The sequence below is a fragment of the Gouania willdenowi genome, chromosome 24 (genome assembly GCF_900634775.1).
Source record: "Gouania willdenowi chromosome 24, fGouWil2.1, whole genome shotgun sequence".
Taxonomy (NCBI): Eukaryota; Metazoa; Chordata; class Actinopteri; order Blenniiformes; family Gobiesocidae; genus Gouania; species Gouania willdenowi.
Genome location: NC_041066.1, coordinates 8,462,101 through 8,487,100, shown reverse-complemented (window position 1 = coordinate 8,487,100; position 25,000 = coordinate 8,462,101). Strand labels below are relative to the sequence as shown.

Genomic DNA, 25,000 nt, shown 5'->3' with positions numbered 1-25,000 from the left:
AATTACTAAACGTCGTTATTTCCTGGAACAGCTGCACAGTCTAACTCCGCTGTAAGGCAGAGGGAGGCCACGCCCCCTCCTAAAGGCACGTTGCAGCTCTGCCTCTGCTCCCATTACATATTTCATACCTTTCAGTGAATGGAACAAAAGGAAGGATTGACTTTCTGTTTTCTGTTCTGAGTTGTCATTTTCTCCGTGTTTCCAACACAAACAACGGATGCACTGCCGTGTCATGAGATATATCTTGTTGGGAGGTAGGAGTATGGAGGCTATATTAAATAATTGTCTATGTTTCTTTAATGGTGTTTACGATGTTGATTTTATGAGATGGCTCAATGCTTGTTCATGTGGATCTTGTTGGTTTTTTCTTTGTTATTATGAATTTTATATTTTGATGAGCACATTCAGATTACTATGTTGTAAATTGCGCGATACAAATAAAGTTGAATATAATTAACACTTGCCAGCAGAAACATATGAAATTGTCATTGGTGGTCTCGATTTGCAACTTGCCTACCCAACCCTAGTGGTCACGATACGTCACTGTATTTATTAATCAAACAATACGTTGATGCATCTCAACTTTTAACAAAATAAAAGGAAAGAACGGCTGTTTAACTTACTTCCTCGTGTGTACATCCGATTCCTTCAAAGTAAAACGCCATGTCGTGATTACGTACTGAAGCCATTGAGTCTTACGACTTATTTTGAAGCCTGTCATTTGACATAAGTTTTGCGGAGTTGAGTCCATTTGGTCTGATAAATGACAGAGGTTTTCCTGATACTTAAGCCCTGTGAGGCCAAAGATGAGCTGGTTTAGGTTGAAAGACTTAATATAATCAGTCCCATGAATGAAGCGTTTTTAACTTCTTTTCAATGAAGTTCTGTTGTCATGCTGTGTTCCATACAGCAGAGACACAGGCAGTGTAAAAGAACCAAATAATATTCAAAGCCGTCCTAATATCTCAGCAGGTTTAACCACACTCAAAAATTTTAATTCTGTCATCTGAGAGCTTTGCTTCAGTATTAAAACCTTTATCTTCTCTACGGTGATCCAAAGTGTGACCACAGCCTTTGAAGCTGTGCTGAAAAAGATTTGAAATTATATTTGGTCAAAGGTCCCACATTTGTACCCAATTTGTTCAGTCAAAAAACCAAAAATACTTGCTGCATAAAAAAATAAAGACAGGTGGTATAAAGCAAAGTGCATTGTAGGCGGAACTAAAGATGGCGACTGGGTTTCATGGGAACTCTGAGGCATTATGGTGCGTGCTGATGAGAATTCCTCCATGAGTTCTTCTTCTCTCTGAAACATGATTGGTTCAACCTATTCTTCTTGATGCAGATGAGGTCTCGCCTCTGATCTCCCACATGTGGATTTACATGATTCAAAAAGTTCATTAAAATACATTTGTCTATCAGTGCTTCAAACTGTACAGTTTCTAACTGTAAAATGACCACAAAAAAAAAAAAGTGTACAGGGTCTTTTCTGCCGTACCGTCACTCAGTTCTGTTCTGTCCATCAGTCAAAAACTCTGACGTTTACTGTACAGCGAGTGCAGCAGCAGCTGCAGCTTAGGAGAATCAAACGAGAGTCTGTAGTTAGTGGTTAATGATCAACCAGGACTTGGAAACAGAGCAACACCACCTGATCATGGTCCTTCTGGGGGTCTTTGGGTGCATTGGGTTGGTCTCCTACAGACAATCTGTCCCAATCACTGCTGGGTTCTTCAAAGACTCTGCCTTTGGTCGCTCAGTCCCACTCTAGATAAACTTGAAGCACTTGGTCTTGTCGTGGGGCAATCGAGTCTTAAACAGCACCGAGTCCACTCGGAATTGAGTGTAGAGAAGTGGCATGTAGCCGTACACCTTGACAAAGAAGTTGATGCATTTGTGGCGCTCGTGGAAATGTGAGTCATCGTGTGAGAGAGCCTGAGGGCAGCCTGGGCAGCGGAACGTCCACCGAGAAGTCACCTAGGATTAATAAAGAATGCATCAACACCCTACCAACCACATTGTTAGATTCAGTGAACATCAGAGTTATTTGGTGGTTCACTGGAGACAGCAAGTCAACATGTTAGTGAGAAACTATCAGCACTATTAATACATAATGGAGTTTAACAAAAACTGCACTGAGATTGTTGGATGCTTTTTAGATCTGCTACAGCAACAGGAATCACAACATGATTAAAAGTTGATGAAAATGAAACTAAATCTAGATCAATCAAAGTCATGGCTGTGTTTGAAATGTCATAATAACGTATTACTCATACTAAGTCTGATGTCAAAATTAGTATGTAGTGAGTTCACATTAGAAAGCATGGAAAGCCTCATTGATCAATAAAATGAGGATCAATTGATCAAAAAAGATTAGAAGGGTTGAAATTGCTGCATGAAAGTTTGTTTTAATCTCCACTTTCTCTCCTCTTAAGACATTGAAAGGTGACATGAAAAGTTTTGCACATTGCATTATGGGATGTGGAGTATATACTGTACACAGATGCAGAAGTGTTTTTATGTTTTTCTTGTGTTTCTTCAGATAAAAAGAACTGTCTGGAAATGGTGGGAAGTTACTTTGGCAGAGTTTTTGGGGGCAAACTATAAATCACATTAAAGGGGACATATCATGCTAAATCCACTTTTTAAGCCCTTAAATGCATTTTGTTGTATGTTTAGAGTGCTTAGAAGTACAGAAAAAATCTAATTAGTCTCTTCAGGTGCTCCGTAGATATCTTTATTTTCTGTTTTGCTCATATTTTTCAATCTGTTTCAATTTTTCTATTCTCTATTACGTTTTTTGAACTATTACATCACAGTATTTGCAGCGAACTGCCAAATTAGTCCATCAACTCCAGGTCCAACACTTCGAGCAACCCGCCATTTTTATTTCTCGCTTTTATTTTGTAGTCCAAGCTCAAGGATGCCGAAGTTACGAGAGGATAAATCAAAATGTTCAGTTGCTGGATGTAGTGACCCACACGCTTCATTACACCGTCTCCCAGCATCAGAACCTTTTCAAAGTGCCTGGTTGAGTTTTATTTTTCACAGAAATGTACCCACATCTGTGGGTAAGGTCATTTTTGTGTGTGTGAAGCACTTCAAGGATGACTGCTTCTGCAACCTCTGCCAGTATAAAGAAGGATTTGCCGAAAGACTTTGTCTGATTGAGGGTTCAATTCCATCTATCTTTGGAGACGACGAACAGGGCACTTCGGTAAGCTGTAAATAACGCTAAAAAGTGTGATGATAAGACGTCCCTGTCATTGTTTTGTTAGCATTAGCAGTTGCACCGTCTTCATATGTTAGTGCTGTGTGCTCGTTTTAGATCCTTGATGACATGGCCTACGTGGTTTAATTTAAGTCTAAAGTTTTCATTTGTCATTTCATTTTGCCGTTTTTGTCTTTGAAAAGACTGTATTAAAATGCATTTCGTGACGTTAGCTTGGCGCTAGCATTAGCTTGGTGCTTGTGTTAGCTCACTTGTTAGGGTTCTGCAGGTTCATCATCATTTTCATCTCGCTCCGCTGGGTCAGACTCTGGCTCGAACATGTAAGGCTGGATGGACAAGTCTTCCGTTGTTGACATTTTGTAAATAACCTCTGAATAAAAAGTTTATGCGCCGCTACATAGCCGTATCTCTTCTATCAAACTACAAAAATGGCCGAGCAGGGTGGAGTTGAACCGAGTGTCACCTGAAGAGGGGGCGGGGTATGGAGTGTCTCATTTGCATTTAAAGAGACCGCACCAAAACGAGTTGCTCTCAGAAGCACATCAGAAAAGGGGTAGAAAAGGAGCCTGTGGAGCTATAATAATGAGGAATTCAGACCCAAGCAGTGCAGTTCCGCTTTATATAGACCACAACTGTATGATTTATATGTAAAAAGGAAGGATTTAAAACCATGATATTTCCCCTTTAAGAATGAAGGAAAAACACTTCTAAGCATCCGCTTCCAGGACTCCACATCCAACAATGCAATGCGCAAAACCTTTCCAACAATGGTACCAAGAAAGTGTCGAATCTTTCGAGCGCCATTTTCAACATTTCATATCATTTTTTTCCTAAGCAAATGATCTTTGATTTATTGATTTATGATGCTACAGTATGGATTTATCTGATAAAATATCACAGTATGTAAACTAATAAAAAAGACACTACCAAAGCAGGGGATGAGGCTGCACTTGAACATATTAAAATTTTAAGTCTTTGACAGGTGTAAATCTGATCTCTGAAACTGGAAGATTTGAAACCAACAGCCAAAAACTGTGCAAACATCTGCCATCTATGAAGAAAAAGCAGTGAAGCAGTGACTAGATGATGGACAGGTTGCTAGCTACAGCTTGTGTTTTCTTGCAGTTGGCTCCTGAGCAGCCATTTATAAGAAGCACTAAATACGTCTCTCTCACCTTAAAAGACCCTGCATTCAAACAAGCCCAATGTTCATTATTCCAGGCTTACTAGTGCTAGCATGCAGCGCGCTCCATCAAATCTGTCGTCAATTGCCCTGAATATTAACAGCCACTAAATCAATAGGAACTCAAAGCGAGTGGTGCAGTGACGCTCCCTCAGCTGATTGCTGTAATTATTGATCTTGCCATAAAAAAGCTCCCCGATTATAAATGTCCTTCCAATAAACATCCAGGAGAAAACAGGCTGAATGATTTATTTTATTAATTGGTTTCTCTGTGTAGAATATTGAACGTGCCAGTGGGAGTAAAAGAAAACGTAACAGGCCACAGACTCCAGTGCTAAAAGCTGCTGAGAGGAGACGATCAGCTGGTAGAGACGGACACTGACCTTGATCGGCGGTTTACGAGTGATGTGAGAGACCAAAAAGTTCATGGCAATGTCCTCACAGTTGATGTACTCATCCACCATGTCCCTGATGGCCTGAGGCATGACGTAGGAGTACAGGTATGCGTAGTACTGTAGGGTGGACACAGACGCACACACAGAGGGGATACGTTAATGATGCAGCAGTGGAACAGCTAATAGTGTGTGTGTGCTACAGTCTGACCTTGTGGAAGAAAGCTGCTCCTGTCAGGACCATGGAGAGCTCACAGGAGTAGTTGGAGTTGTAGAGCCACGACTGATGGTTGACGTCCCAGGCGTGATAGCGGCCAGGAAAGCCAACGATGCGATCTCTGGCCTCACGCCACACTCTGAGGGAACACACACAAAGCTAATGGTAGATGCAGTTTATTTTAATTATTGTTCCACGGGCATCAACAAACTGGTAAACGTTCTCCATTTGAATAAATACTGTAGCATTGGATTTGGCCAGTTGTTCCAAATTATTATTTTTTTTGCACCCCCTTTGAAGAATGAAAAACTCCCAGCACCCCCATCGCGAGGTGACAGTGTGACAAAAGTCTCCCGTGAATATTGAGGTGGCAGCAGGCTTTGGATGAGAGATCACCGTGATGGGCAGAGCTCAGAGGAAGAGGAAAGGAGTTTACAAGCCGGAAAATGGTGCTACAAGAGTTGATGCTAAAGTTCTCAGTTGCTCACAGCAGCGCACACTCGACCAGAGCAAGCAGTGAGACTCGGCATGTCCGGGAGGAGGAGGAAGTTGCGTGTGTGGAGAATGACGAGGAGAGACTCGGAAGAAAACCATACAACTCTGACCCAGATAGCAAAATAATAATAATTTTGCCATCAAAAACCTGGTCTCTGTTGTTTTTGTAGTTTTATAGAAGGAAACCAATGTTGAGGTGTCACTAAAGCAAAAAAAAATGTGCTTTTAAGTCACAGACAGGTTTTTTCAGAAATAGCTGTTTTTCACAGCTTTTTGTCACAAACGATTTGTGTGAAACTTGCCTCTATTCAACTGATGATCATAGACGAACGAAACAAGTTAGAAACAAAATTATTTTTTCTGATGAAAGTAGAGAGTCTAGTCTTTAGGAATTCTATTTTTCACGTTCAAGGTTCACCAAGGCCATTCTGTTCTTTTCCCCCACAATATTAGCATGTCTACATTTTCTGGCAGCAGTTGAGATTTTGACTTTGACTATGTCTCCTGCATTTAAAAAGACACGCTTGCTTGGGACGGATGTAGCAGGGATGAACACGCACACGATACCACTTGTGCCATAGACAATTATATTGTGACATTTTACTACTGTGATATCTTGTTGCATGATACATCATTCTACTTTTACTCATTTATGAAATTTCTCAAACTAAACTCAAAATGATATCTAAAGGCAGAATTTATCACATCTTGACAGAATTGATCTCAAATTTTTCAATATAAACAAACAAGTTACTATTATTTTACCATGAGCCAATCATTTTTTCCTAAATGACGACGTCTTACCACCTCGTTTATTGTCCAGATTAGAAACATTTTATGGAAACATACAACAACCAGTATGCACTGGTAAGTGCAATGGGACAATATTATATATTTGGTAAGTAATGGTAAGTTTATTCTAAACTTACCATTACTCTTTAAATAAAGTATCCAATACATAAAACAACTTTACACTCAAGAACAATTTTTCATAACTATCAGTGCTATCAACCTGACCAGATGTTTATGTGGTTTCCATCATTTTTTTAATGAGAATTAAAAAAAAAAAAATACAAGCAGTTCTTTCTCTTTTTAATCGGTCCTTGTAGTCCTGCTCTAACATCTAAACACCATCAGATACAGAAAGGTGAGCAGCCACACCTCCCTGAATATGTCTTGGGGAGCTTTGAGCTAATTCCTGACAAGAGACACCAGTTCCCAAAGGTACATGCAGTGCTGGTTTCAGCCTGTGTGAAAAAGCTGCTGCATCACCAAAGTCCAGGAGAGAAGTGAAAGAGGCCACCAAGATAACCTAATGCAATGGTCAATATTTTCATTGGTTTAAAAATCGTCTTTAGTGTTGAATTATTCAAAAAGCCTTCGTGTGTTTAAAAAAAAAAGAAAAAGAAAAAGGGAGCACTTTTACTTTACTTTAATGGTTTATTAAACAATATCTGTTTTGTTTTTATCATTAGCCTCAGAATGAGCCTTTTGTCTCTGTACCTGCATTTTCTATTCCTTGAATATAAACAATGTCACTATTATTTACTATTACACTCAAATGTATGACCTTGCATGGACACAATCAGTCACAGTATTAGAGCTAGTTCTGCAGAGAAACTATCTTCCATGCATGTGGATTACAGACCATGATTGGGCCTTTTATATATTAAGTAAGATACAAATATAATACAAAGGTAGAATTATTTTCTCACTCCGACTCGTGTTTTCTTACCTAAACCCAAACATGATCTCGTCATGACGAAGGTGAGCATCATCATCAATGGACAGGATGGCCTCCGTTTCCACAGCATCCCAGGGAAGAAAGCGGTTATTGAGGCTGTTTTTTTCTGTGTGGACAACCTAGAGACACGACAAGACCCAGGAGTTAGAGACGACACACTTCCGTCTGATACCTAATCAAATTATGATAATTTCAAGCACATAATCTGATCATACATGATTGACTGTGCAATCACTATAATTAATCTGTAATTAAGCCTGATTGAAGGAAAACTGACAACGTTCCATCAACCATTTAACTAGGAGAAGAAACAGTCCCGTCAATCAGTGTCTAGTTTTTCATTATGTTGGATATCGGCAGTAATCTTAAAGAATCATCGAAACCTCAACATGCCTGCTTTGTCTAATTTATGGGATTAAAACTGGTTTAATGAGTTTATGGTTGAACAGCTTGGATAAAAAATTGCATACCAATATATTCACAAGAAAATAACTCACACGGAACACGGTTTCTTTTGAGAGGCTGGTACCAATTCTAAATACACCATCATCATATTCGGTGCACAGGATGCTTACTGCTTAAATCTCATCACTTAAGGCAGGGGTCTGCTACCTGCTGCTCTGGAGCCTAATGTGGCTCTTTTAACTCCTTTGAAATGGCTCGCTATAGCTTTAAAACAAATTATTGAAATATATAGTTATTATTATACAGAAGCTATAAATAATTAATGACAAACAAAATCAAGAAATAATTTGTAAACCTAAAAATAAATCACGTTGTTCAATGACTCAGCCACCTTCCTACTTCACCTTCTGCAACATCTGCAGACCATCAGCTTTCCTGCACCTGTGGCTAACCTTAAGTTTTAAATCCCTGGTAACCAACAAAAACACTATTCTGGAAGAAAATAGAGATTTTAATTGTGTGGGGACAGATTCATTTAACCACCAATGTGCCGGTTAAACACGCATGCTTTATGTGTGGCAAGAAATGAGCAATTAGCATGTGTAGACCACATGATCATGCGTTAGAAGCAAGATACCGTTTTATTTCTGATGTCAATTTATTTTATTTTAAACTTTTTTAAGTTGCCGTTTACATGATCAATAAAAATCAAGTCAAAATAAATCAAACAATATTCTATATAAATTTACCTGTATGGAATTTAATTCACTGTATTGTCTTCATTGAGATGGTATCCTTTGAGAGTAAAGGTTGCAGACCCCTGGCGTAAGGGGACTTTTTAACTCAAAATAACTGAAAGGCCACAGGTCTTAAACCTAGGGACTAGGGATTGTGAAAACAGACAAAAACGGACTTCACATTCTAAAACGGAGAAAGCTACCTGACCGTATTTAACATGACACAGAAATGCCTCATATGCACGTTTTGGGACAATATCACCCTATTACATGCTATTCTTTACTGGAAAACAGGACACTGTCTAATGTCCATTGGTCTAATAACAAATGAACAAATATGTGAAATTTCAGCCATAATCCCATTCAGAATATCACGCTTTACGTGGAATCCTGTGTTGATGTCACCGTGCTCCAAGTTTATCTTATTGTAGACTGACGCAGAAATTGATAAATTCTGAAACGGAATCGAGGAAATTTTCAAACATAAAATTGAAGGACCAATAAACCCAATTTGTGGATGAATGAAGTCCAGCATGATTTCGATCAATAATTCCTAAACTTTTTCTGTTGCGCCTCCCTTTGATGAATGAAGATTTTTTTTCCCTATTTTTTATGCTCTCTCTCGTCATGACGTCACACCACCATTTTTGGAACCACCGCGTTACATAACTCAGCTACTAAACACTTTAATCATGACATCTGACAAAATGCAGGACTGCAGTCTTTGGGGAATGGAATTTCAGGTTTTTGCCAGGCAAACAGAAGTCAAAGCAACATAAATCATCAGATCTACCGATAGAATAAGGAGTCCTTAGGTCTCTAACTGGTCTTGTAATTGATCAACGTTGGCAAAGAATAATAAATCGCTCTTGTAAACACAGAGCACTAATGTAACAAACATCTCAATGTTATGGACAATGAGGATAGTACTCGCCACAATGGGAAGCCCGATGTCTGGCCACAGCAGGTCATCAGATGGAGGCTTGGGGGAATTCCACACTACTACCACCTTGTTGAGGTATGGCAAGCCGTTCAGTCTCTCCAGTGAGTTCATCAGTACCTCTTCCCTCTCGTACGTCAGCATGACCACGGTGAATTGTTCTCTGGGCACATTCCCCCCCAAAGCTGCCTGAAACTCTTTCCCAGAGCCTCCATTGCCCCCACCGATGGGCCTGAAACCAGTACCAGAGCCGAGGAACTTGGCTTCAGATGGCAACACAGGATCAAGAGGGGTGTGAGGAAACAGATGGAAAGGCCCGGGAACCCGGTTCCACGCCCTGTAGGTGTCTGCAGCTGTGTATGTAAAGTTGCGAAGAAAGCGTGGAGAGGCATATGGGGGCTCAGTCTCAACAGGTCCCAAATCTAGATCACCGTTGTCGGCCAGGTTGGCATCTGTTCCTGCCAGCTTTCCCGCTTTGTGAGGAATCTCTTGGGCAGGCTCCTCTTTGATGGGAGCAGCAGGGACCTGAATGCTGGTCCTGATACTGGCCAGAATGGTGTTAAGTACATTCTCTGAGGTGGAAAAGTAAGTCTCCCATAGAAAGCGACCCTGCCGTCTCATAGCCAACATGTCATTGTCTGACAGGCTGCGCAGCAGGAAGTGTAGCTCTGTGACTCTGGGTTTGGGGACGATGAGGGCAGCTTCACTCCAACGAATAAAACGATGGTAAGGAAGTCTAGAGTGTTCACCGAGCACAACTGGAATGGCTCCCACCTCGAGTGCCTCAAACAGCCTCAACCCAAAGCCAGAGGATGTTACCAGCTGTCCATCACCAGCAGCAATTACCAACGCAAACGTGGAAGCCTTGAGCACCTCCAGTCGGTCTTCCCTCTCTCCACACAGAGCCCACTCTGTAGGCAGACTTGGCCTCAGGTTCTTGCACGTGAACTCCACCAGTACCTGATCCAAGTGACTGTCCTGCACTGCCTTTAGGGTTCCAATAATACGGTCGTCATAGTCTGCTGGTGGATCTCCTTCCATTTCCTCCTCAAATGACTGAGGAGGGGCCTCCTGCAAGCTGCTCTTCAGTGACTCCACCCGCTCACCTTGAAAAGTAAAAAGGTATTTCCTCTTCACAGGAACCTGAAGAGGTATTTCCAAAAAGTTTGGCTCTGACAAAGCATGAACCAACGGCGTCACAACCAAGTCAAAACCCTCGCGGTATTGCTGCTCCAAGAAGGTGGACTGAGCCACTGCTGCCCGCCCTGTGCTCACATTATACAGGATGTTTTGTGTCAAAGACTTTCTGGTTAGATGCAACAGTACATGATTGTGTCCATCAGATCTCCAGTAGGGAAGAGCTTTTAGTTGTTTCTCCAGCTCAGCAGGAGAAGGAAACGGGGAAGAGGTCTCCTGTAGTTCCCCTACCAGGACAAGGTAAAGACAAGCAATGCTGGGATTATCTGTTATATACAAGTTACTCTTCACTGATGCGGCAAAGGCTTGCTTCACCAGTGGGTCCAGAAAGTCCCCCCATTGATACGAGTTAGTGTCATAAACATAAACAGGAAACCCGGAGGTGAGCGGACAGCGGGCGTAGTCGAAGCAGGAGCGCAAACGACAGGAGCGCGCAGACTTGGGTGGTGGCAGACCAGGGTCCTCCTTGTCTGGCAGTAACCTCACAGGTAATGAAAGCTTCGGCTGGTTTTGAGCCATCAGTTCTTTGTAGGAATGCTCCGTCTGACTGATGACATTTTTCAGCTGCAGCAGGTCTTGCTTGGCACTGTCGATACTGCGCTTACAAGCCTCGATGCGCAGGTTGAGGCGAGCGATCTCCCCGTTGAGCTCCTGCCTCTTGGCCTCCAGCTGAAGCAGCTCCTCGCTGACAGACTCACGAATGCGGCAGAGATCCTGCACGTGCTTGGCCTCGCACAGTTCTCCACCAGGTCTGGGGCCAAAGATGCGTTTATCAGGACCCCCAGCTTCGTCTATGGTAGTGAGGTAATAGTGTGCGATCAGTGGGAAAAAGACGAGGATGAAGAAGAGCATAAAACTGAGCCACGTGAGACGCACGCGTCGCAGAACCCATGGCTGGCCTCCGAGACCAACCCCACCACTGTTACGCTGCATTGTTGACCCTCTCAATCCGTCCCTTGCCTCACCAAGGAACCGTTGCTATGGAGACCAGCAGCAGCCATGTTTGGACTTGTCAACAGGACTGATAAATGGAAACTAAATCACCAACACTGCGGTGTGACTCTGTCCTTCTGTAAAGGTCATCTGTGAAGGACTGGATGAGCCTCACCTGGACTCTACTATGTCACACTCAAACAAGCTACATCCATTTCACTTGTGAGTGCTCATGTTTCTCTCAGCTCTATGTTAAAAAGCAGCCTTGCATGTGGGGAGGCGTGCCCCTCGATGGCTGATGCAGGGGAAGCATCGTATCTCACAGGTCAGCGAGACATTCTGGAGAGATGATTGTTTTCATCTTTGGAGCATACATTTTAGACCTCTTATGAGAACATCCTCCATAAACGGACTCTCTTCAGCCTGCTTAATACAGAAACCTGAAAGGTAAAAAAAAAAAAAAAAAAAAAAAAAAAAACATTAGTGACAAATGACAAGCTCACATGTACAAGAACAAAAACTATTAATTTTACAATAATTAAATACAACAAAGCTATTTTTCCAGGTATAGATGATAAATGTTAGCTTTACTCCTGCAAGTTTTAGATGCTGCAATACTTGTTCAATTGTTCTGCAGAGCTGGAAATCTATACATTGATCTGATTTGGGAAATACTGGCACTGAGCAATATCTAAAACTGACTGCAGCCCTTTAAAGAGTAACTAAACCCCAAACTCACTTTTTTTCTGCTGACGACATATGTATTTTCCCATAATCAAGGCATTTTTAAAATTTCCTCCATAGTGGCAGGTCAGCAGAAATCCGGGGTTTAGTTACTCTTTAAAAACTGAGTTTGTAAACCTTGGTTTCTCAGACTTAAGACATCCCAATTACAAGCATGATTTTAAAGTATTAAAGACAGTGTTCAAGATGCCCACCCTCACATTCATTCAAAATGATAATTGTACAATCCTAAACTACCAATTTGTAAAACACAATATACTTATTCTTTTGTTGCTTGAGTTGCTTCTTAATGGTTTTTTTTACTGTTATTATGCACATATTATGACCGTCTTATACATCTGATTCTTCAAGCATGCAGCAGACTCATGTTCTTTCAAGAAAAAAAAAAGTAAAAAAATAAATCATACAAAAGGAGAACTATCACTCTTGAACTACACAGCCTGTGAGCCAGCATTTTTAGGAAGGCTAAATTGCTCATCCTGCATCCCAACTTCATCGCCAACTTTAATCACTGAGCATCCTTTAAAGCTCACCTCCAGCAGTGAGGTCGAAATATTTCTACAGCTTCATTAGAGAAAAAAAGGACTCATTATTGATCAGCTGCACCATCTGATGAATAACTTATCTAAATCTGCTCTACTGGCACAATACGGACCTTTGACACATGTTCCCTGCCCTCAACATTCAGCCAACACAACAACAATAAAGAGGTATGAATGGCTCTGAACGTCTTGACATTTGTAGAAAAATTTGTATTCCAGACATGTTCGTTTATGCAAGTTTGAGAGATAATCACATAAACCCACTTGAATTTGTGTGAGCATGTATCGCTGCTATAAAGTCCTTTAGGATGACAGTCTCAGAGAGGAATGTAGGCAAGCTTTACCTTTACCTAACAGCACCTCTTGCCGATTATATCATTCAGTTCCTTGGCTTCTTCTGCTATAGTCTGAGAACGCAGCAAACAGAGGGCGGACACACCTTTCATCATGGACATGTCACGTACTTTATTACTTACAAAAAAGTGTCACAAAACTCCACTTTTCTACTTGTTCCAGAGCAAAAAAACAGAAAATTAGTATCGCAGACAGACAGCCAATTTACCCACATTAATCTACCTGCTAAAGTGCTGGAGTAGTGCGTACGTGTGTAAACAGGAATACCAAAGCAAAGAGAGCCTGAGAGCCGTGTTTAGAAAGACTAGCTCATAACTGACACGCTGATATGTCATCAACGCCCCCCCCCCCTTTTTCTAAATAATTGGACATAATCCAGAGGTCCTATTAAGTAATGACAGACCTTGTTTATGTAGAAACTGTCAGGACAGATGACCTGAACACTGCATTTCACTGTGTATTTCCCCTCCCGGGATCAATAAAGGTGCATTCTATTTTTGTCTTCTTTTTGAATAATATGTGGGCTTCATTTATTTAGACAACTGTTCTTCAGGAAAAGAAGAACAGTTTTTTGAATAAATGGCGCCCTAACATATTATCAAATAGTAAGATTAAGGCACATAGATGCAGATATTATAAAATGGCTGTTGCTAATTTCAGGGAAAAAAAAAAAAAAACTGTTCTTCGCAGACAATCACACAAACTCAATACCCTCATTTGTAGCTTTTTAATAGTACAGAGTCTTCTCTCTGCTGCCATCATCTTAATATGTCTGCAATAAAAAAAAACTCAGCCAAGAGTATTGATCTTTACAAACTTGCTTTGTGGTAATCAATGATAACAATCATTACCCATTGCGGTGTTCGAACAATAGCGAGGTTGCAGAAAAGCTGCTTCAGAGGACTTTTTTTTTTTAACTTGTGAGTTACATGGACAGAAGAACCTCATCTTCACCTTTTTCAACATCTTACACAGTGGTTTGACAAAAAAAGTCAGAATTACTTCAAGATAGTCCTGCACGATTCAATTATGCCAAATTGTAATTGGATTGTATAAATGTAATGAAAAGCAACTAATCAATTTTCCTAAGGATAATTACAGTGCATCTTTCCATTTTGTCTTTGGGTTGAGCATGACTGCAGCATTCATGGTGAAGTCATGGGAATTTTCTCTGTGCACATTTATGTAAACATGGTCACAGATCTGTGTCAAAAACACCGTTGCTATGTACACAGTGAACTATAATATATTCTAAATAATTCACTCACCTTTTGTAGCTTAACTAAAAAAAATATTGAAATCGAGTTTCTTTTTTATTTATTTATTATATATATCCATTCATTTTAAGACCCACTTGTTCCCGTTTTTCTCCTACTCACATTGTGCAAGGCGGGGGTACACCCTCAACAGGGGTTTTTTCAAATCTGTCTTACATTTCTAGTTGTGCAGCCCTATCTCAAGATGAGGACCAATTTCATGTTAATGTTTATTTTGCAAAGTAATCCTTTTCTATTTCAGTAGCTACAGCCCATTTACTGTAAGCCAGGTCTCTGCAGTTTCTTTGTAAGGGTGAAAATAGTAAGCAGCACCACTAAACAAGATGACCCAAATAAAGAAAACATTTCCACTGCATTGTGTGCACTGGGCAGCAAGTCAGCAACTCGCGAGTAAAGCCAATAGTTTCTCCAAGCTGCATCAGTGTGACGTTCATTTAAATGAGCAGAAGTTAAAGTTCTGAGATGCTGCAGGATGTTGTTCAAAGGTCTATTGAGGTCTGAAATAATACAATTTTACAAAGAAATGTGAGAAGCTTATCAGATGATTAAAGAAATGCATAATGCTGCTGTTGCTGCTTCCACGTTCTCACACTATAAAAGGAGAAAACTTAAAAAACTGAACAGCATCTGCACACTAGCTTTACTTTTTCAATGCTGCTACTACATCGTGTCCACAGAAACATAATGCACATGCAGTACTGACATCAATCAATGGCCACAATCAATTCAGCATAAGAACTAGACCGAATGTAAATGAGAGATTACTGGTTTGAATTCCAATAAGGTCGCCTTAACTCACGAGTCACAATAAGGGCTTTAACAGAAGGATTGAAACACCTGTATATTACCTTAACCAGGTATCCATTGAGTATTCGTTGGCTTGACTAAAAAAAAATCCTTAGCATTTATTTAAAAAAAAAGAATATTTTACAACGACACTCATTTGCCTCCTCCTCTTTTCATTTATGACACAGTTCTGAAAATGAATAAAAGAACAAAGCTTTGACTATCGGCTTCAGACTATAATTGAGGTTCCCCTATCAGAGTTAACACGGAATCTGTCAAAGACAAAAGGAGCCTGCAGCCGCACCAGTAGCTCTGTGTGCTAAATGATGTCACACAAGCACTGAATCTTTCATAGATGTAGAGTTAGTATGACATTACATACTGTACTTGAGTTGCACAATTCTGGGATTTAACAGGGAATAAATAGGACATTTACGAAATGGAAGGTCATCCCTAAATAGGGATGTTAAATATAGTTGGGAAAATATATTTTAGCATCCCATTGAATTAAACATTGTGTATTGGTATATGTTGTGATAGAAATGATTAATTTCAATATTCCCATACCATATTTTATATTTGAAATTGATGAAATGTGTGTAGTAAATAGTGCTTATTTGTAAAGTTCTACTTGGAATGTTATGATTTTTTATTCTATAACTAAGCATGGATGCTAATATTTATCTTTGGAAAGACCAAGTGACTTTTTATATTTGTTACTAAACCCTTAAAGCAACAATAATCATTCATTGTATGTCTTTCAGCTCATCCCAATCCTGATTCCTGTCAGGTGCCAAACACTAACGGTGAGTAGAATCCATACGCCATAAGCTAATACAGGCACAGATGTGTTCTAGTGTTATACAAGCAGGAGCGCATGTTAGTATTGACTCACTGATTAGATCTGCTGAGCTCTGATCAACCTCTGAACGTTTGGGAACTTTTCCAGACTACAATAAAAACAAAATAAGGAAAACAACAAAATAAAGAAACGGATGCACACCAACTTCCTCTCTCTCAACTATGCCAAGTCAGACATCATAATTATCAACCCCAAATCACTCACAAATTCCTTTAACAACTTCTCCTTCACAATAGACAACTCCACTCTCTCTCCCTCCCCTCATATCTGAAATCTTGAAGTCATCTTTGACAGCCAGCTCTCCTTTTACCACCACGTCACCTAGCTCACTAGAACTGCCATCTTTCACCTCAAAAACATAGCCCACCTCCGTACACTACTCTCTGTTTCTGCTGCTGAAACCCTTATCCGGGCATTCATCACATCCAGACTTGACTATTGCAATAGCATCCTGTTCGACACATCATCCAATTAATAAATTTCAGTACGTCTAAAACTCTGCTGCACGCCTTCTCATCCACACCCGAAAACGCCAACACATCACTCCTGTCCTTCAAAATCTCCACTGGCTCCCTGTTCCTTACCGTATCCAATTCAAAATCCTTCTCCTCACACAAAATCCCTGAACCACTAAGCCCCCTCCTGCACCCTCATACCCCAACACAGAGCCTCCGTTCTTCTAAAGCAGGGGTTCTCAACTGGTCTCACCCTGGGACCCATATTTTGCTACAGTCAATAAATCACAACCCACTTTTTTTTTTTTAAATAATTCATCCAACTTTCATCCAATTGTTTAAAAAATAGGTGTTGAAAACACACATATATACTCACATATAAACATAAATCTCTGTATTTTCCTGTGCAACATGCATTTCACAGCATGTCTTTCAAAATAAAAGACAAGTCCAACATGAGAGACGTTAAGTATTTATTTATTTTTGACCAGCGGTCTGCGACCCACCAGTTGAGAATGTCGCTCGTTCTAAAGCCAACCTCCTATCGTCACCTCTCACAACCAAGCACCAAACAGGGGGGGACAGAGCCTCTCTATAGCTGCCCCCTCCCTCTGAAACACACACTCTGCACACATTCAACACTGTACTGATGCTTCAACTTTCAAATCACTAATCAAAATCAGTTTTTAACTTATGATTGTTACTTATTTTCTGTATTTACCTTTGTTGTTAGTTTCTTTTTGCCCTTGTGTGTAATTCTTTTAATTGTAAAGTGTCTTGAGTTTTTTTTTTAAAGCACTTATAAATAAAATGAATTATTTATTTATTATTAAGAAATCATGAAAATAGAGAACAGAAAGAATGGTTTCACACAATGACAAGCTGCTGTATATAAACAAGTTCTGCTTTTGTTGTTAATGATACATATGAAATGGTTGTGTTTTTCTTAATTGTTCACTTACATTTAATTTCAAATAACATGTTCGGTTAAAAAAAATACTGTACTCTTTTAAAAAGTAGATTATTGTGTGCACGTTTTCAACTTGGAATTTGGAACAAAACATATTGTGGATGAACAAACAACTCCAGAAACTGGATCAATAGTGGGCCAACAAAGCCACCAGTTGTGAGAGTAAAACTAAAAATTAAACAGTCACAAAGTTGTACAGCATTTACAGATGAAAAACAAGAACAAAAATCCATATTTCATTACAACTTGTATCAGTGACACAAAACAGCTGAACCTACCTTTGCTCCCAACTAAAACATATTCTAACAGTAACGGCCCAGAGAGAAAAAACCCAAGGACAAAAAACCTGCAGTGTGCCATTAGGTTAGGAATGTGTCAAAATTATCTCCAGGACTATATATGATGCACTATTTTCTTTACAAAACAGGGATGAATGAAACAGTTATGTTTTTATCTTTTCTTCCACAAGAAGTCACACTCATGTCATGAATCAGTACACAGTCCTTCCCTGTTCTACCAGACCTCTTGCATGGGGAGGATTACTACTAAACTTAGTTGAGGAAATATCTCCACCGCACATTGTCCTCAGACTTCCTGTCCTATCATCATTAATGGTGTTTTTATAGAGGAGTTTGACGTACGGCATTCCGTGAATGGAAGCAGCTGCAGGCGAAGTCGTGCAGAGTCTCAGTGTTGTTAGAGAAGCAGCTGCTGTATCCATGGATCACAGAACCTCTGCAGACGGCTGACTGAGCCATCCCATACACTTATTACTCCTTCCCAGTGAGCTACAGAGGTTATACGTGTGTGTGTGTGTCCTGCTAGAGTAGACAGAATAAGGTTCAGCACTCAGTGTCACTGATCATGATAATTGCAATTGTGTAATTGATATTTAATTAAAATTATGGCATAATGTAATTGTAAAATTTTAGAAATCTGTTGCCGTCGTAATTGTAATTGAATTGTAACCGAGTTTAGTTAATTGACTTTGTAATTGTAATTACCATATAAAAATATCACTTATAATTTTACGTGATTAGTTGTAATTGAACTTTAGTAATTGAGAACGTAAATGTAATTGACATTCTGAGGATAAAAAAATAATTGTAATTTAATTGTAATTGTAAAAAAATGCTGGTCACTGTAGTCACAATTGAATTGTAATTGAACACAATTGAATTGACCCCAACCCTGTTTAATACACCATCAGACCACAAAGGAAGCCATTTAAGGTCACCTTTCACGTGGAGCAGATCTGAAGTAGTAGAATTTTTTGATTAAAAAAAAATCAAAAAATAAAAAAGAGGATGAAGAGATGACAGTGTGACAAAGATTACATCCTGTGGCAACAAGCTGTGTGTATAGACTGGGAATGAACAACATACAATGAATCAACGATGGTAATCTGTATGTGAAGCCTCTTCAATTTTACTGTGTTGATGATGACTGAACATGTGACAGCCAATTAGTGTTTAAGCAAAAGCACAGACACCAAGTTTAAAATGTCTAGAAAGTGCACAAAATAGAGAAATAGGTGTATCTAGGGCCCTATAAATTCCATTTTATTTTTTTCCACTTTCATTTTTTTAATTCCATTTTTTAGAAATATTTATCATTTTTTAAAGAAACTAGTACAGTTCCCGTCGGAAGTATGCATTCATGTGGGAGCATAAGGGGTATAATTGCGTATTTTTGTATCTTTCTGTTGTGTTTTTGTACATTGTGCCCGTCGGAAGTATGTATTCATGTGGGAGCACAAGGGGTATATTTGCGGGTGCAAAATGTGGGTGCAATTTTCCTGGTTTAATTCTATGGGACATGTGCATGACTTCATCACTTTTATATTTTTTTGTATGGTGTATTTTTCTGCAACATATGTTTTTTGGAGTCATGTGTATCTTTCTGTTGTCTTTTTGTGCATAAATGTTTGCTGTTTTTTATTTTTATTTTTTGTGATGTATGTTTTTTTGGAGTCGTGTATTTTTGTATAATTATTGTTTTTGTTGCTATTGTAGTGTGACTCAGGAGCAATTTTGTATATTTTTCTGTAAATGTATGTTTTTTTTAAGTCGAGTACAGTGCCCGTCGGAAGTATGTATTCATATAGTGGAAGCTTAAGAAGAGTTGTCAATTATGGGCATAATAATAACATACTCCGTAGTATTATAAAGGGGTATATTTGCAGGTGCAAAGTAAAATAGCGTGTGCAATTTCCCTGGTTTAATTCTATGAGACTTGCGCATGATAAATGTGTTGTTTTTTTTTTTTTTAACTAATTTTTATATTTTTTTCGTTTAGTGTATTTTTCTGTAATGTACGGAAGTATGCAATCATATGGGATTATAAGTACTTAGTTTAGAGTCATATTTTGAGTCATTTTCATGTTTTTGTTGTCGTTTAGTGTATTTTTCTGTCTTTTGTGTAATTTTTGTATAAATATTTAGTTTTGTGTATTTTGAGTGATTTTCATATTTTTTGTTGTGGTTTAGTGTGTGTGTGCCTGTCTAAATTTCACTAAACTTATCTATTTTCAGTAGTTAGGTGTAGTGGCAGGTGTGTCGTGAGTGAAGCTGCAGTAATCATCAGGCGGACTTCACTATGTAGCACCGTTTACTGATCTGACTCAACACTACAGTCACTACCACCAATGGACGGGTGTCGTGACACTGACTGTAACCGGACTAAATGGTGGTACATACATAGACACGTAGACGATGATCGACCTGATCGGCATGTGTGTGTGTGACTCTACCTTGGACTCTAATCTCCTCCATTGGTTCTCTCTCACACACGCGCGCGCTGCTGAGAAATGTGCAGCTTTCAACACAGCAGCCATTGCCGTCAATAACTTCCGGGTGAGGTCTGTCCGGTCTAAATAGCGAACGGTCAAACTAACATGAAAATAAATGTTTCGAAATGTCATCACCAAATAAGGAACAGTAAAAAAGTATTTTCCTCAAAAGAGAAGTCCACGGGAGCTCGTGCACGCACCAGAAATGAGCTGTGCAGTGAAAGGCTGAATAGGTTTCATTTCGGGGCCGTCCAGTAGTGAAATAAAATTAAAATAAACATTTTGAAATGACCAAATTACTCCAAAATAACAGATACACACACTCGGGGTATTTGGAACCCGTTGACCGAGTTTCAGGTCGAACTAGCGTCAGGGAGATATTTGCTCCACACACATCCACACAGACATTTCTGTCATTATAGTATAGATCATTAGTTTTTAACTCCTGTGAGGAAACAAAATAAATACTAATATAATTTAAAAAAACTCATAATTAAACAAAAAATAAAGTAAGATACAATAAAAAGGTTGTAGTGACATGGATTATTCTGACTGCTCCTTTTAATTATTTATGTCATAAGAACAGCATTAATGTCACCCAATTTCCCCTCATGGATCAATGGTTTACTGAATCTGAGCAGGTTTAATGATTATGTTTTAATCAACTTAGTTTAAATAACTTAATTTAAATGATCCTATCTTCTGTAGCTTTGATGAGATGTTTTTAGAATGTAACATTCTAATAACGTTGCTCCAACTGACTTTTATTTTGTAAACCAGAAGTTCCCACTGAAACGTTTGTACTTGAGGTAGCTTGCTGACTGTGAATGTGTACCTACAAGCACGGACAAAAGGCTGGAATAAAAAGAACTAAAGCACAACACGGACTGAGTTATTTTTGGTTAGCCAGGCATAACAGTTCGAACACTGAGCAGGTGAAGATGATTAAAGCTGATCACATCATCACGGCGCGCCGCTGCAAGGAGCTTTACAGGCACAGCAAAGTTAAACAGGCACTAGAGGTTCTGTATTTAGGAGTCAGTGATGGTTTGCGTTGTTTTTAAACAGTGTTTGTGGTGATTTAGGCTGAGTTTAATGCAGCCAGAACAGAGGGAGGGAGGGTGGTGCACATAATTAGCGGTCCCCGGAAACATTTCTCCATAATAAAAAAAACTCTCTTTGCCCCACGGTGATGGCATTTCATGCCAATTTTGTACATTTCCGCGTTTAACTGTTTTCATTCCGATTCCGTTAACGCGGATGTTATAGGGCCCTATGTATCCGTGTGTAATATTGTAAATGGATCAGGACCCCACCAATATGGACCCCCTTCCAGTCCATTTTCTGCAGCGGAATTTGTACCCTGTCTTTTTTGCACCTTTTATATGGCGGGTCCATATCCTATGGCATAGAAAATAGACGCCGATGCTATAATACACGTTAAATACAAATGACAGTTTCTATTTCATAGATAATACAATACACCCTAGGTTCCCAAAGTGGGGTACGCAAATTGTCATAGTGGTAAGTGAATAGAAATTAAAAACAGCATGACAACATTGTAAACAAGAATTTAAATAGACGAGTAGTCAGGAGCCTCCATGCATTGCCACACATTTATGGCCTACAGTGCATCTGGAAAGTATTCACAGTGCTTCACTTTTTCCACATTTTGTTTCATTACAGCGTTATTCCATATTGTATTAAATTACAATATGGAAAAAAGTTTTTATTTCAATTTTTGCAAATATGTGAAAAACAGAAAACTAAGAAAAGTGTGCAACACTTTGAACCAGTAATTATTTAGCACTTTATCTATGATTACAAAAAAGTGTTCACTCCCTGTTGTATTTTGTTTTCATTGTTCTATGGGGGTCCATTTACAATCTTCAACTGGTGATAAGCCTGTAAAAAATATCTTGCTACGTGTTACAGTGAGACTAGTGATCATGCTATCTTTCGATTGACAAATAATGCAGAACTTCATCTAAAGTGTATTTTTAATGTGTTGTGATGAACAAAAGGTTGAGATTATTTTGATTAAAGGCACTGGTACAAAGACAGGTTTAGCTGTTGGTGTATTAGCTGAACTGGTGACGCGTCATGGCAGAGGCATCCTTAATCACACGACTGCGGTGGTTTTAGTAGTGTGGTTAACGTCACTCTTACAATAATTTTGAGTAATTTTAGTGTAGCCATCCCATTTTTGTAAATCATATGTAGTAGGGTTGCTCTTTTCTTATTATACAACAATAATGTCATTTATCTATTATTGTTTTAAAGTAAGCCTTTGTTGAACAACTTAAATCCAATTAATTATTTAGCAGTTTAAGGACTTTAACATAGCTGTACAATCTGTGTTGTGTTAAATACAAGGTTAATTTTATTCTGAAGGAAGCAGGTCAATAAAGCTTAGACATTAAAGGTTATAAAGACCTGATGGGAGCCTTTAGCACACTGCACAAGCTAGCACTAATGCTGCATTAACTTTAAATCTTAATACCAAAGAGCGGTCAAAGTCAAGTCCATTTTAATCCAAACGCACACAGGCATATGGCGTTTACTGAGTGCAGGAGATATTTGCCTGAGTGCTGAAGTTGCACTCTGAATATGGATTGCAGAATAACAGAAGGGTGCAATGAGGTGTCTTATGATGGGACTCCAGGCAGGATGTGGTACCAAAAATAGGCTTTTTCCTTCACGCTTTCTCTCCGCAAGTGCTTTGGTCAAGTATTTGGATTTTAAATTCATACTTTAGTTACATTTTAATCACAGGTTAAGAATAACCATTATTCCCTGTGAGACAAGACATTTTTATTTGACAATAGCGTGTAGTGTCCGACTGACTATTTTCTTTTTCTACTACACTGATGTTTTCTTATCGACGAGTCCAGGGGTTTTCAAAGTGTGGGAGAGTGATGCACTCAGGTTTTACTAACACAGGACAGATTCAAAGTGCAGGTTAATTGTCCCACAAGATGGCAGCAGTTTAGCATATAAAAAGTGCAATTTGAGTCATATGGTTTTTCATATCGTAATATATATATACATCACAGGGATAAAACCCCCCCCAATGCAAATTTTTCACAATATTGTGCAGGCTTAGTTTACGCACACACGCACCTCAGACAGTCATTACCTTCTGCATAGATCTTTCTTGTCTGCCCTGAAAGGATAATTACATCGTTCCCAAACAACGCTAACGTTAGATGTTCAAGCTGCTCTGTGAAGCACACATACTGATGTCCAGCTGCTGTTCAATGAGGTTCTGCTTTGACCCAGTTGAATTACTTTATAATCGTCTATAGATATCGCGCTTACATTTATTTAAAAATGTATTCAGCAGTTAGATTTATTATGCCACTGTGGGGTTAGGGCTAGTGTTACTAGAATGATCTCCACGAATACATACCATAGCTAAAAGTTTACAACAGTGGTTCCCAAACTGTGGTATGCGTACCCCTGGGGCTACAAGAGCACATTGCAGGGGGTAGTCAGAAAGATTTAATTTAGAAATAATCGGGAAATGTACCCTGTTCCTTTTTATGCTTTTTTTTGACATAATTACCACAAACTAACAGTACAATTGATCAATAAAATACTATTATTTTTCTTGAAACAGGATTATTTTGTGCTGTAGAGGCCACTTTATCACACTTTTGACAATAGGAGACAATAATTACACTGTATTTACTTAGTAAACAGTCTTCTACCACCTAAAGAATATCGCCAGAGTGAAAGGTTTTAAGACTCAGCAAGATCAGGAGAAACTGTTCCATGCTTTTATCTCCAACAGACTGGACTATTGTAATGGTCTTCTAACAGAAATCCCCCAAAAGAGCATCAAACAGCTACAGCTGGTTCAGAACGCTGCAACTCCGGTCTTAACCCGAACAAAGAGGTCAGAGCACATTACTACAGTTCTGGCTCCCAGTCCGCCTCAAAATAGACTTTAAAGTTCTGCTGCTGGTGTATAAATCTGTGAATGGGTTTGGTCCAGAATACATCAGTGACATGTTAGTCAGGTATGAACCCAGCAGGTCTCTCAGATCTATGGACATAGGTCAGATAGTGGAGCCCAGAGCTCACCGTAAACATGGTGATGGACAAAGAGGTGTACATACTCTGTACTCTAGTGTTATAAAGGGTTTATTTGCGGGGGCAAAATAAAACATTGTGTGCGATTTCCCTGGTTTAATTCTATGGGACATGAACATGATAAATGGGTTTGTTGTTTTTTTTTTTAAACTCACTTTTATATTTTTTTGTTTGGTGTATTTTTCTGTAATGTTTTTTTGGAGTCATTATGTGTATCTTTCTGTTGTGTTTTTGTATAATTATAGTTTTTTGTTGCCATTGTAGTTTGATTCTTTTGTCATTTTGTGTATTTTTTTGTATAAATATTTAATGTTGTGTATTTTTATGCATCTCTGTTGTAATTGTGTGTACTTTTGGAATAAATATTGTTTAGTTTTTTGTTTTATTTTACACATTTAGTATATTTTTTTTATAAATACTGTGTGTGTGTGTTTGTGTGTGTGTGTGTGTGTGTGTCTACATTCATCTCCTTCGTGCACCCGCATTGTATTTTTCTGTAATGTATGTTTTTTGGAGTAATTTTGTGTGTTTTTGGAGCATTTTTGTACATTTTTATACATTTCTGTTGGAACTTTTTGGGTAGTTTTTGTATAAATGTTTAGTTTTTTGTTTTGTTTTACTCATTTAGTATATTTTTATTATAAATACT

General features: G+C 38.9%; 1 protein-coding gene across 1 annotated transcript in view; it reads right to left on the bottom strand.

Moving 5' to 3' along the window:
• Positions 1-272: 272 nt before the first annotated feature.
• extl3 (exostosin-like glycosyltransferase 3) overlaps positions 273-25,000 on the bottom strand; it is a 37,774-nt gene continuing 13,046 nt past the window's right edge. The window contains exons 2-6 of the mRNA XM_028439742.1: positions 9,337-11,912; positions 7,252-7,379; positions 5,016-5,160; positions 4,796-4,924; positions 273-1,974 (exon numbers count right to left, since the gene is read on the bottom strand). Coding sequence (XP_028295543.1) covers positions 1,765-1,974; positions 4,796-4,924; positions 5,016-5,160; positions 7,252-7,379; positions 9,337-11,472 — 2,748 coding nt within the window. The 5' untranslated portion in view covers positions 11,473-11,912 and the 3' untranslated portion in view covers positions 273-1,764. The remainder of the gene's footprint in view (positions 1,975-4,795; positions 4,925-5,015; positions 5,161-7,251; positions 7,380-9,336; positions 11,913-25,000) is intronic.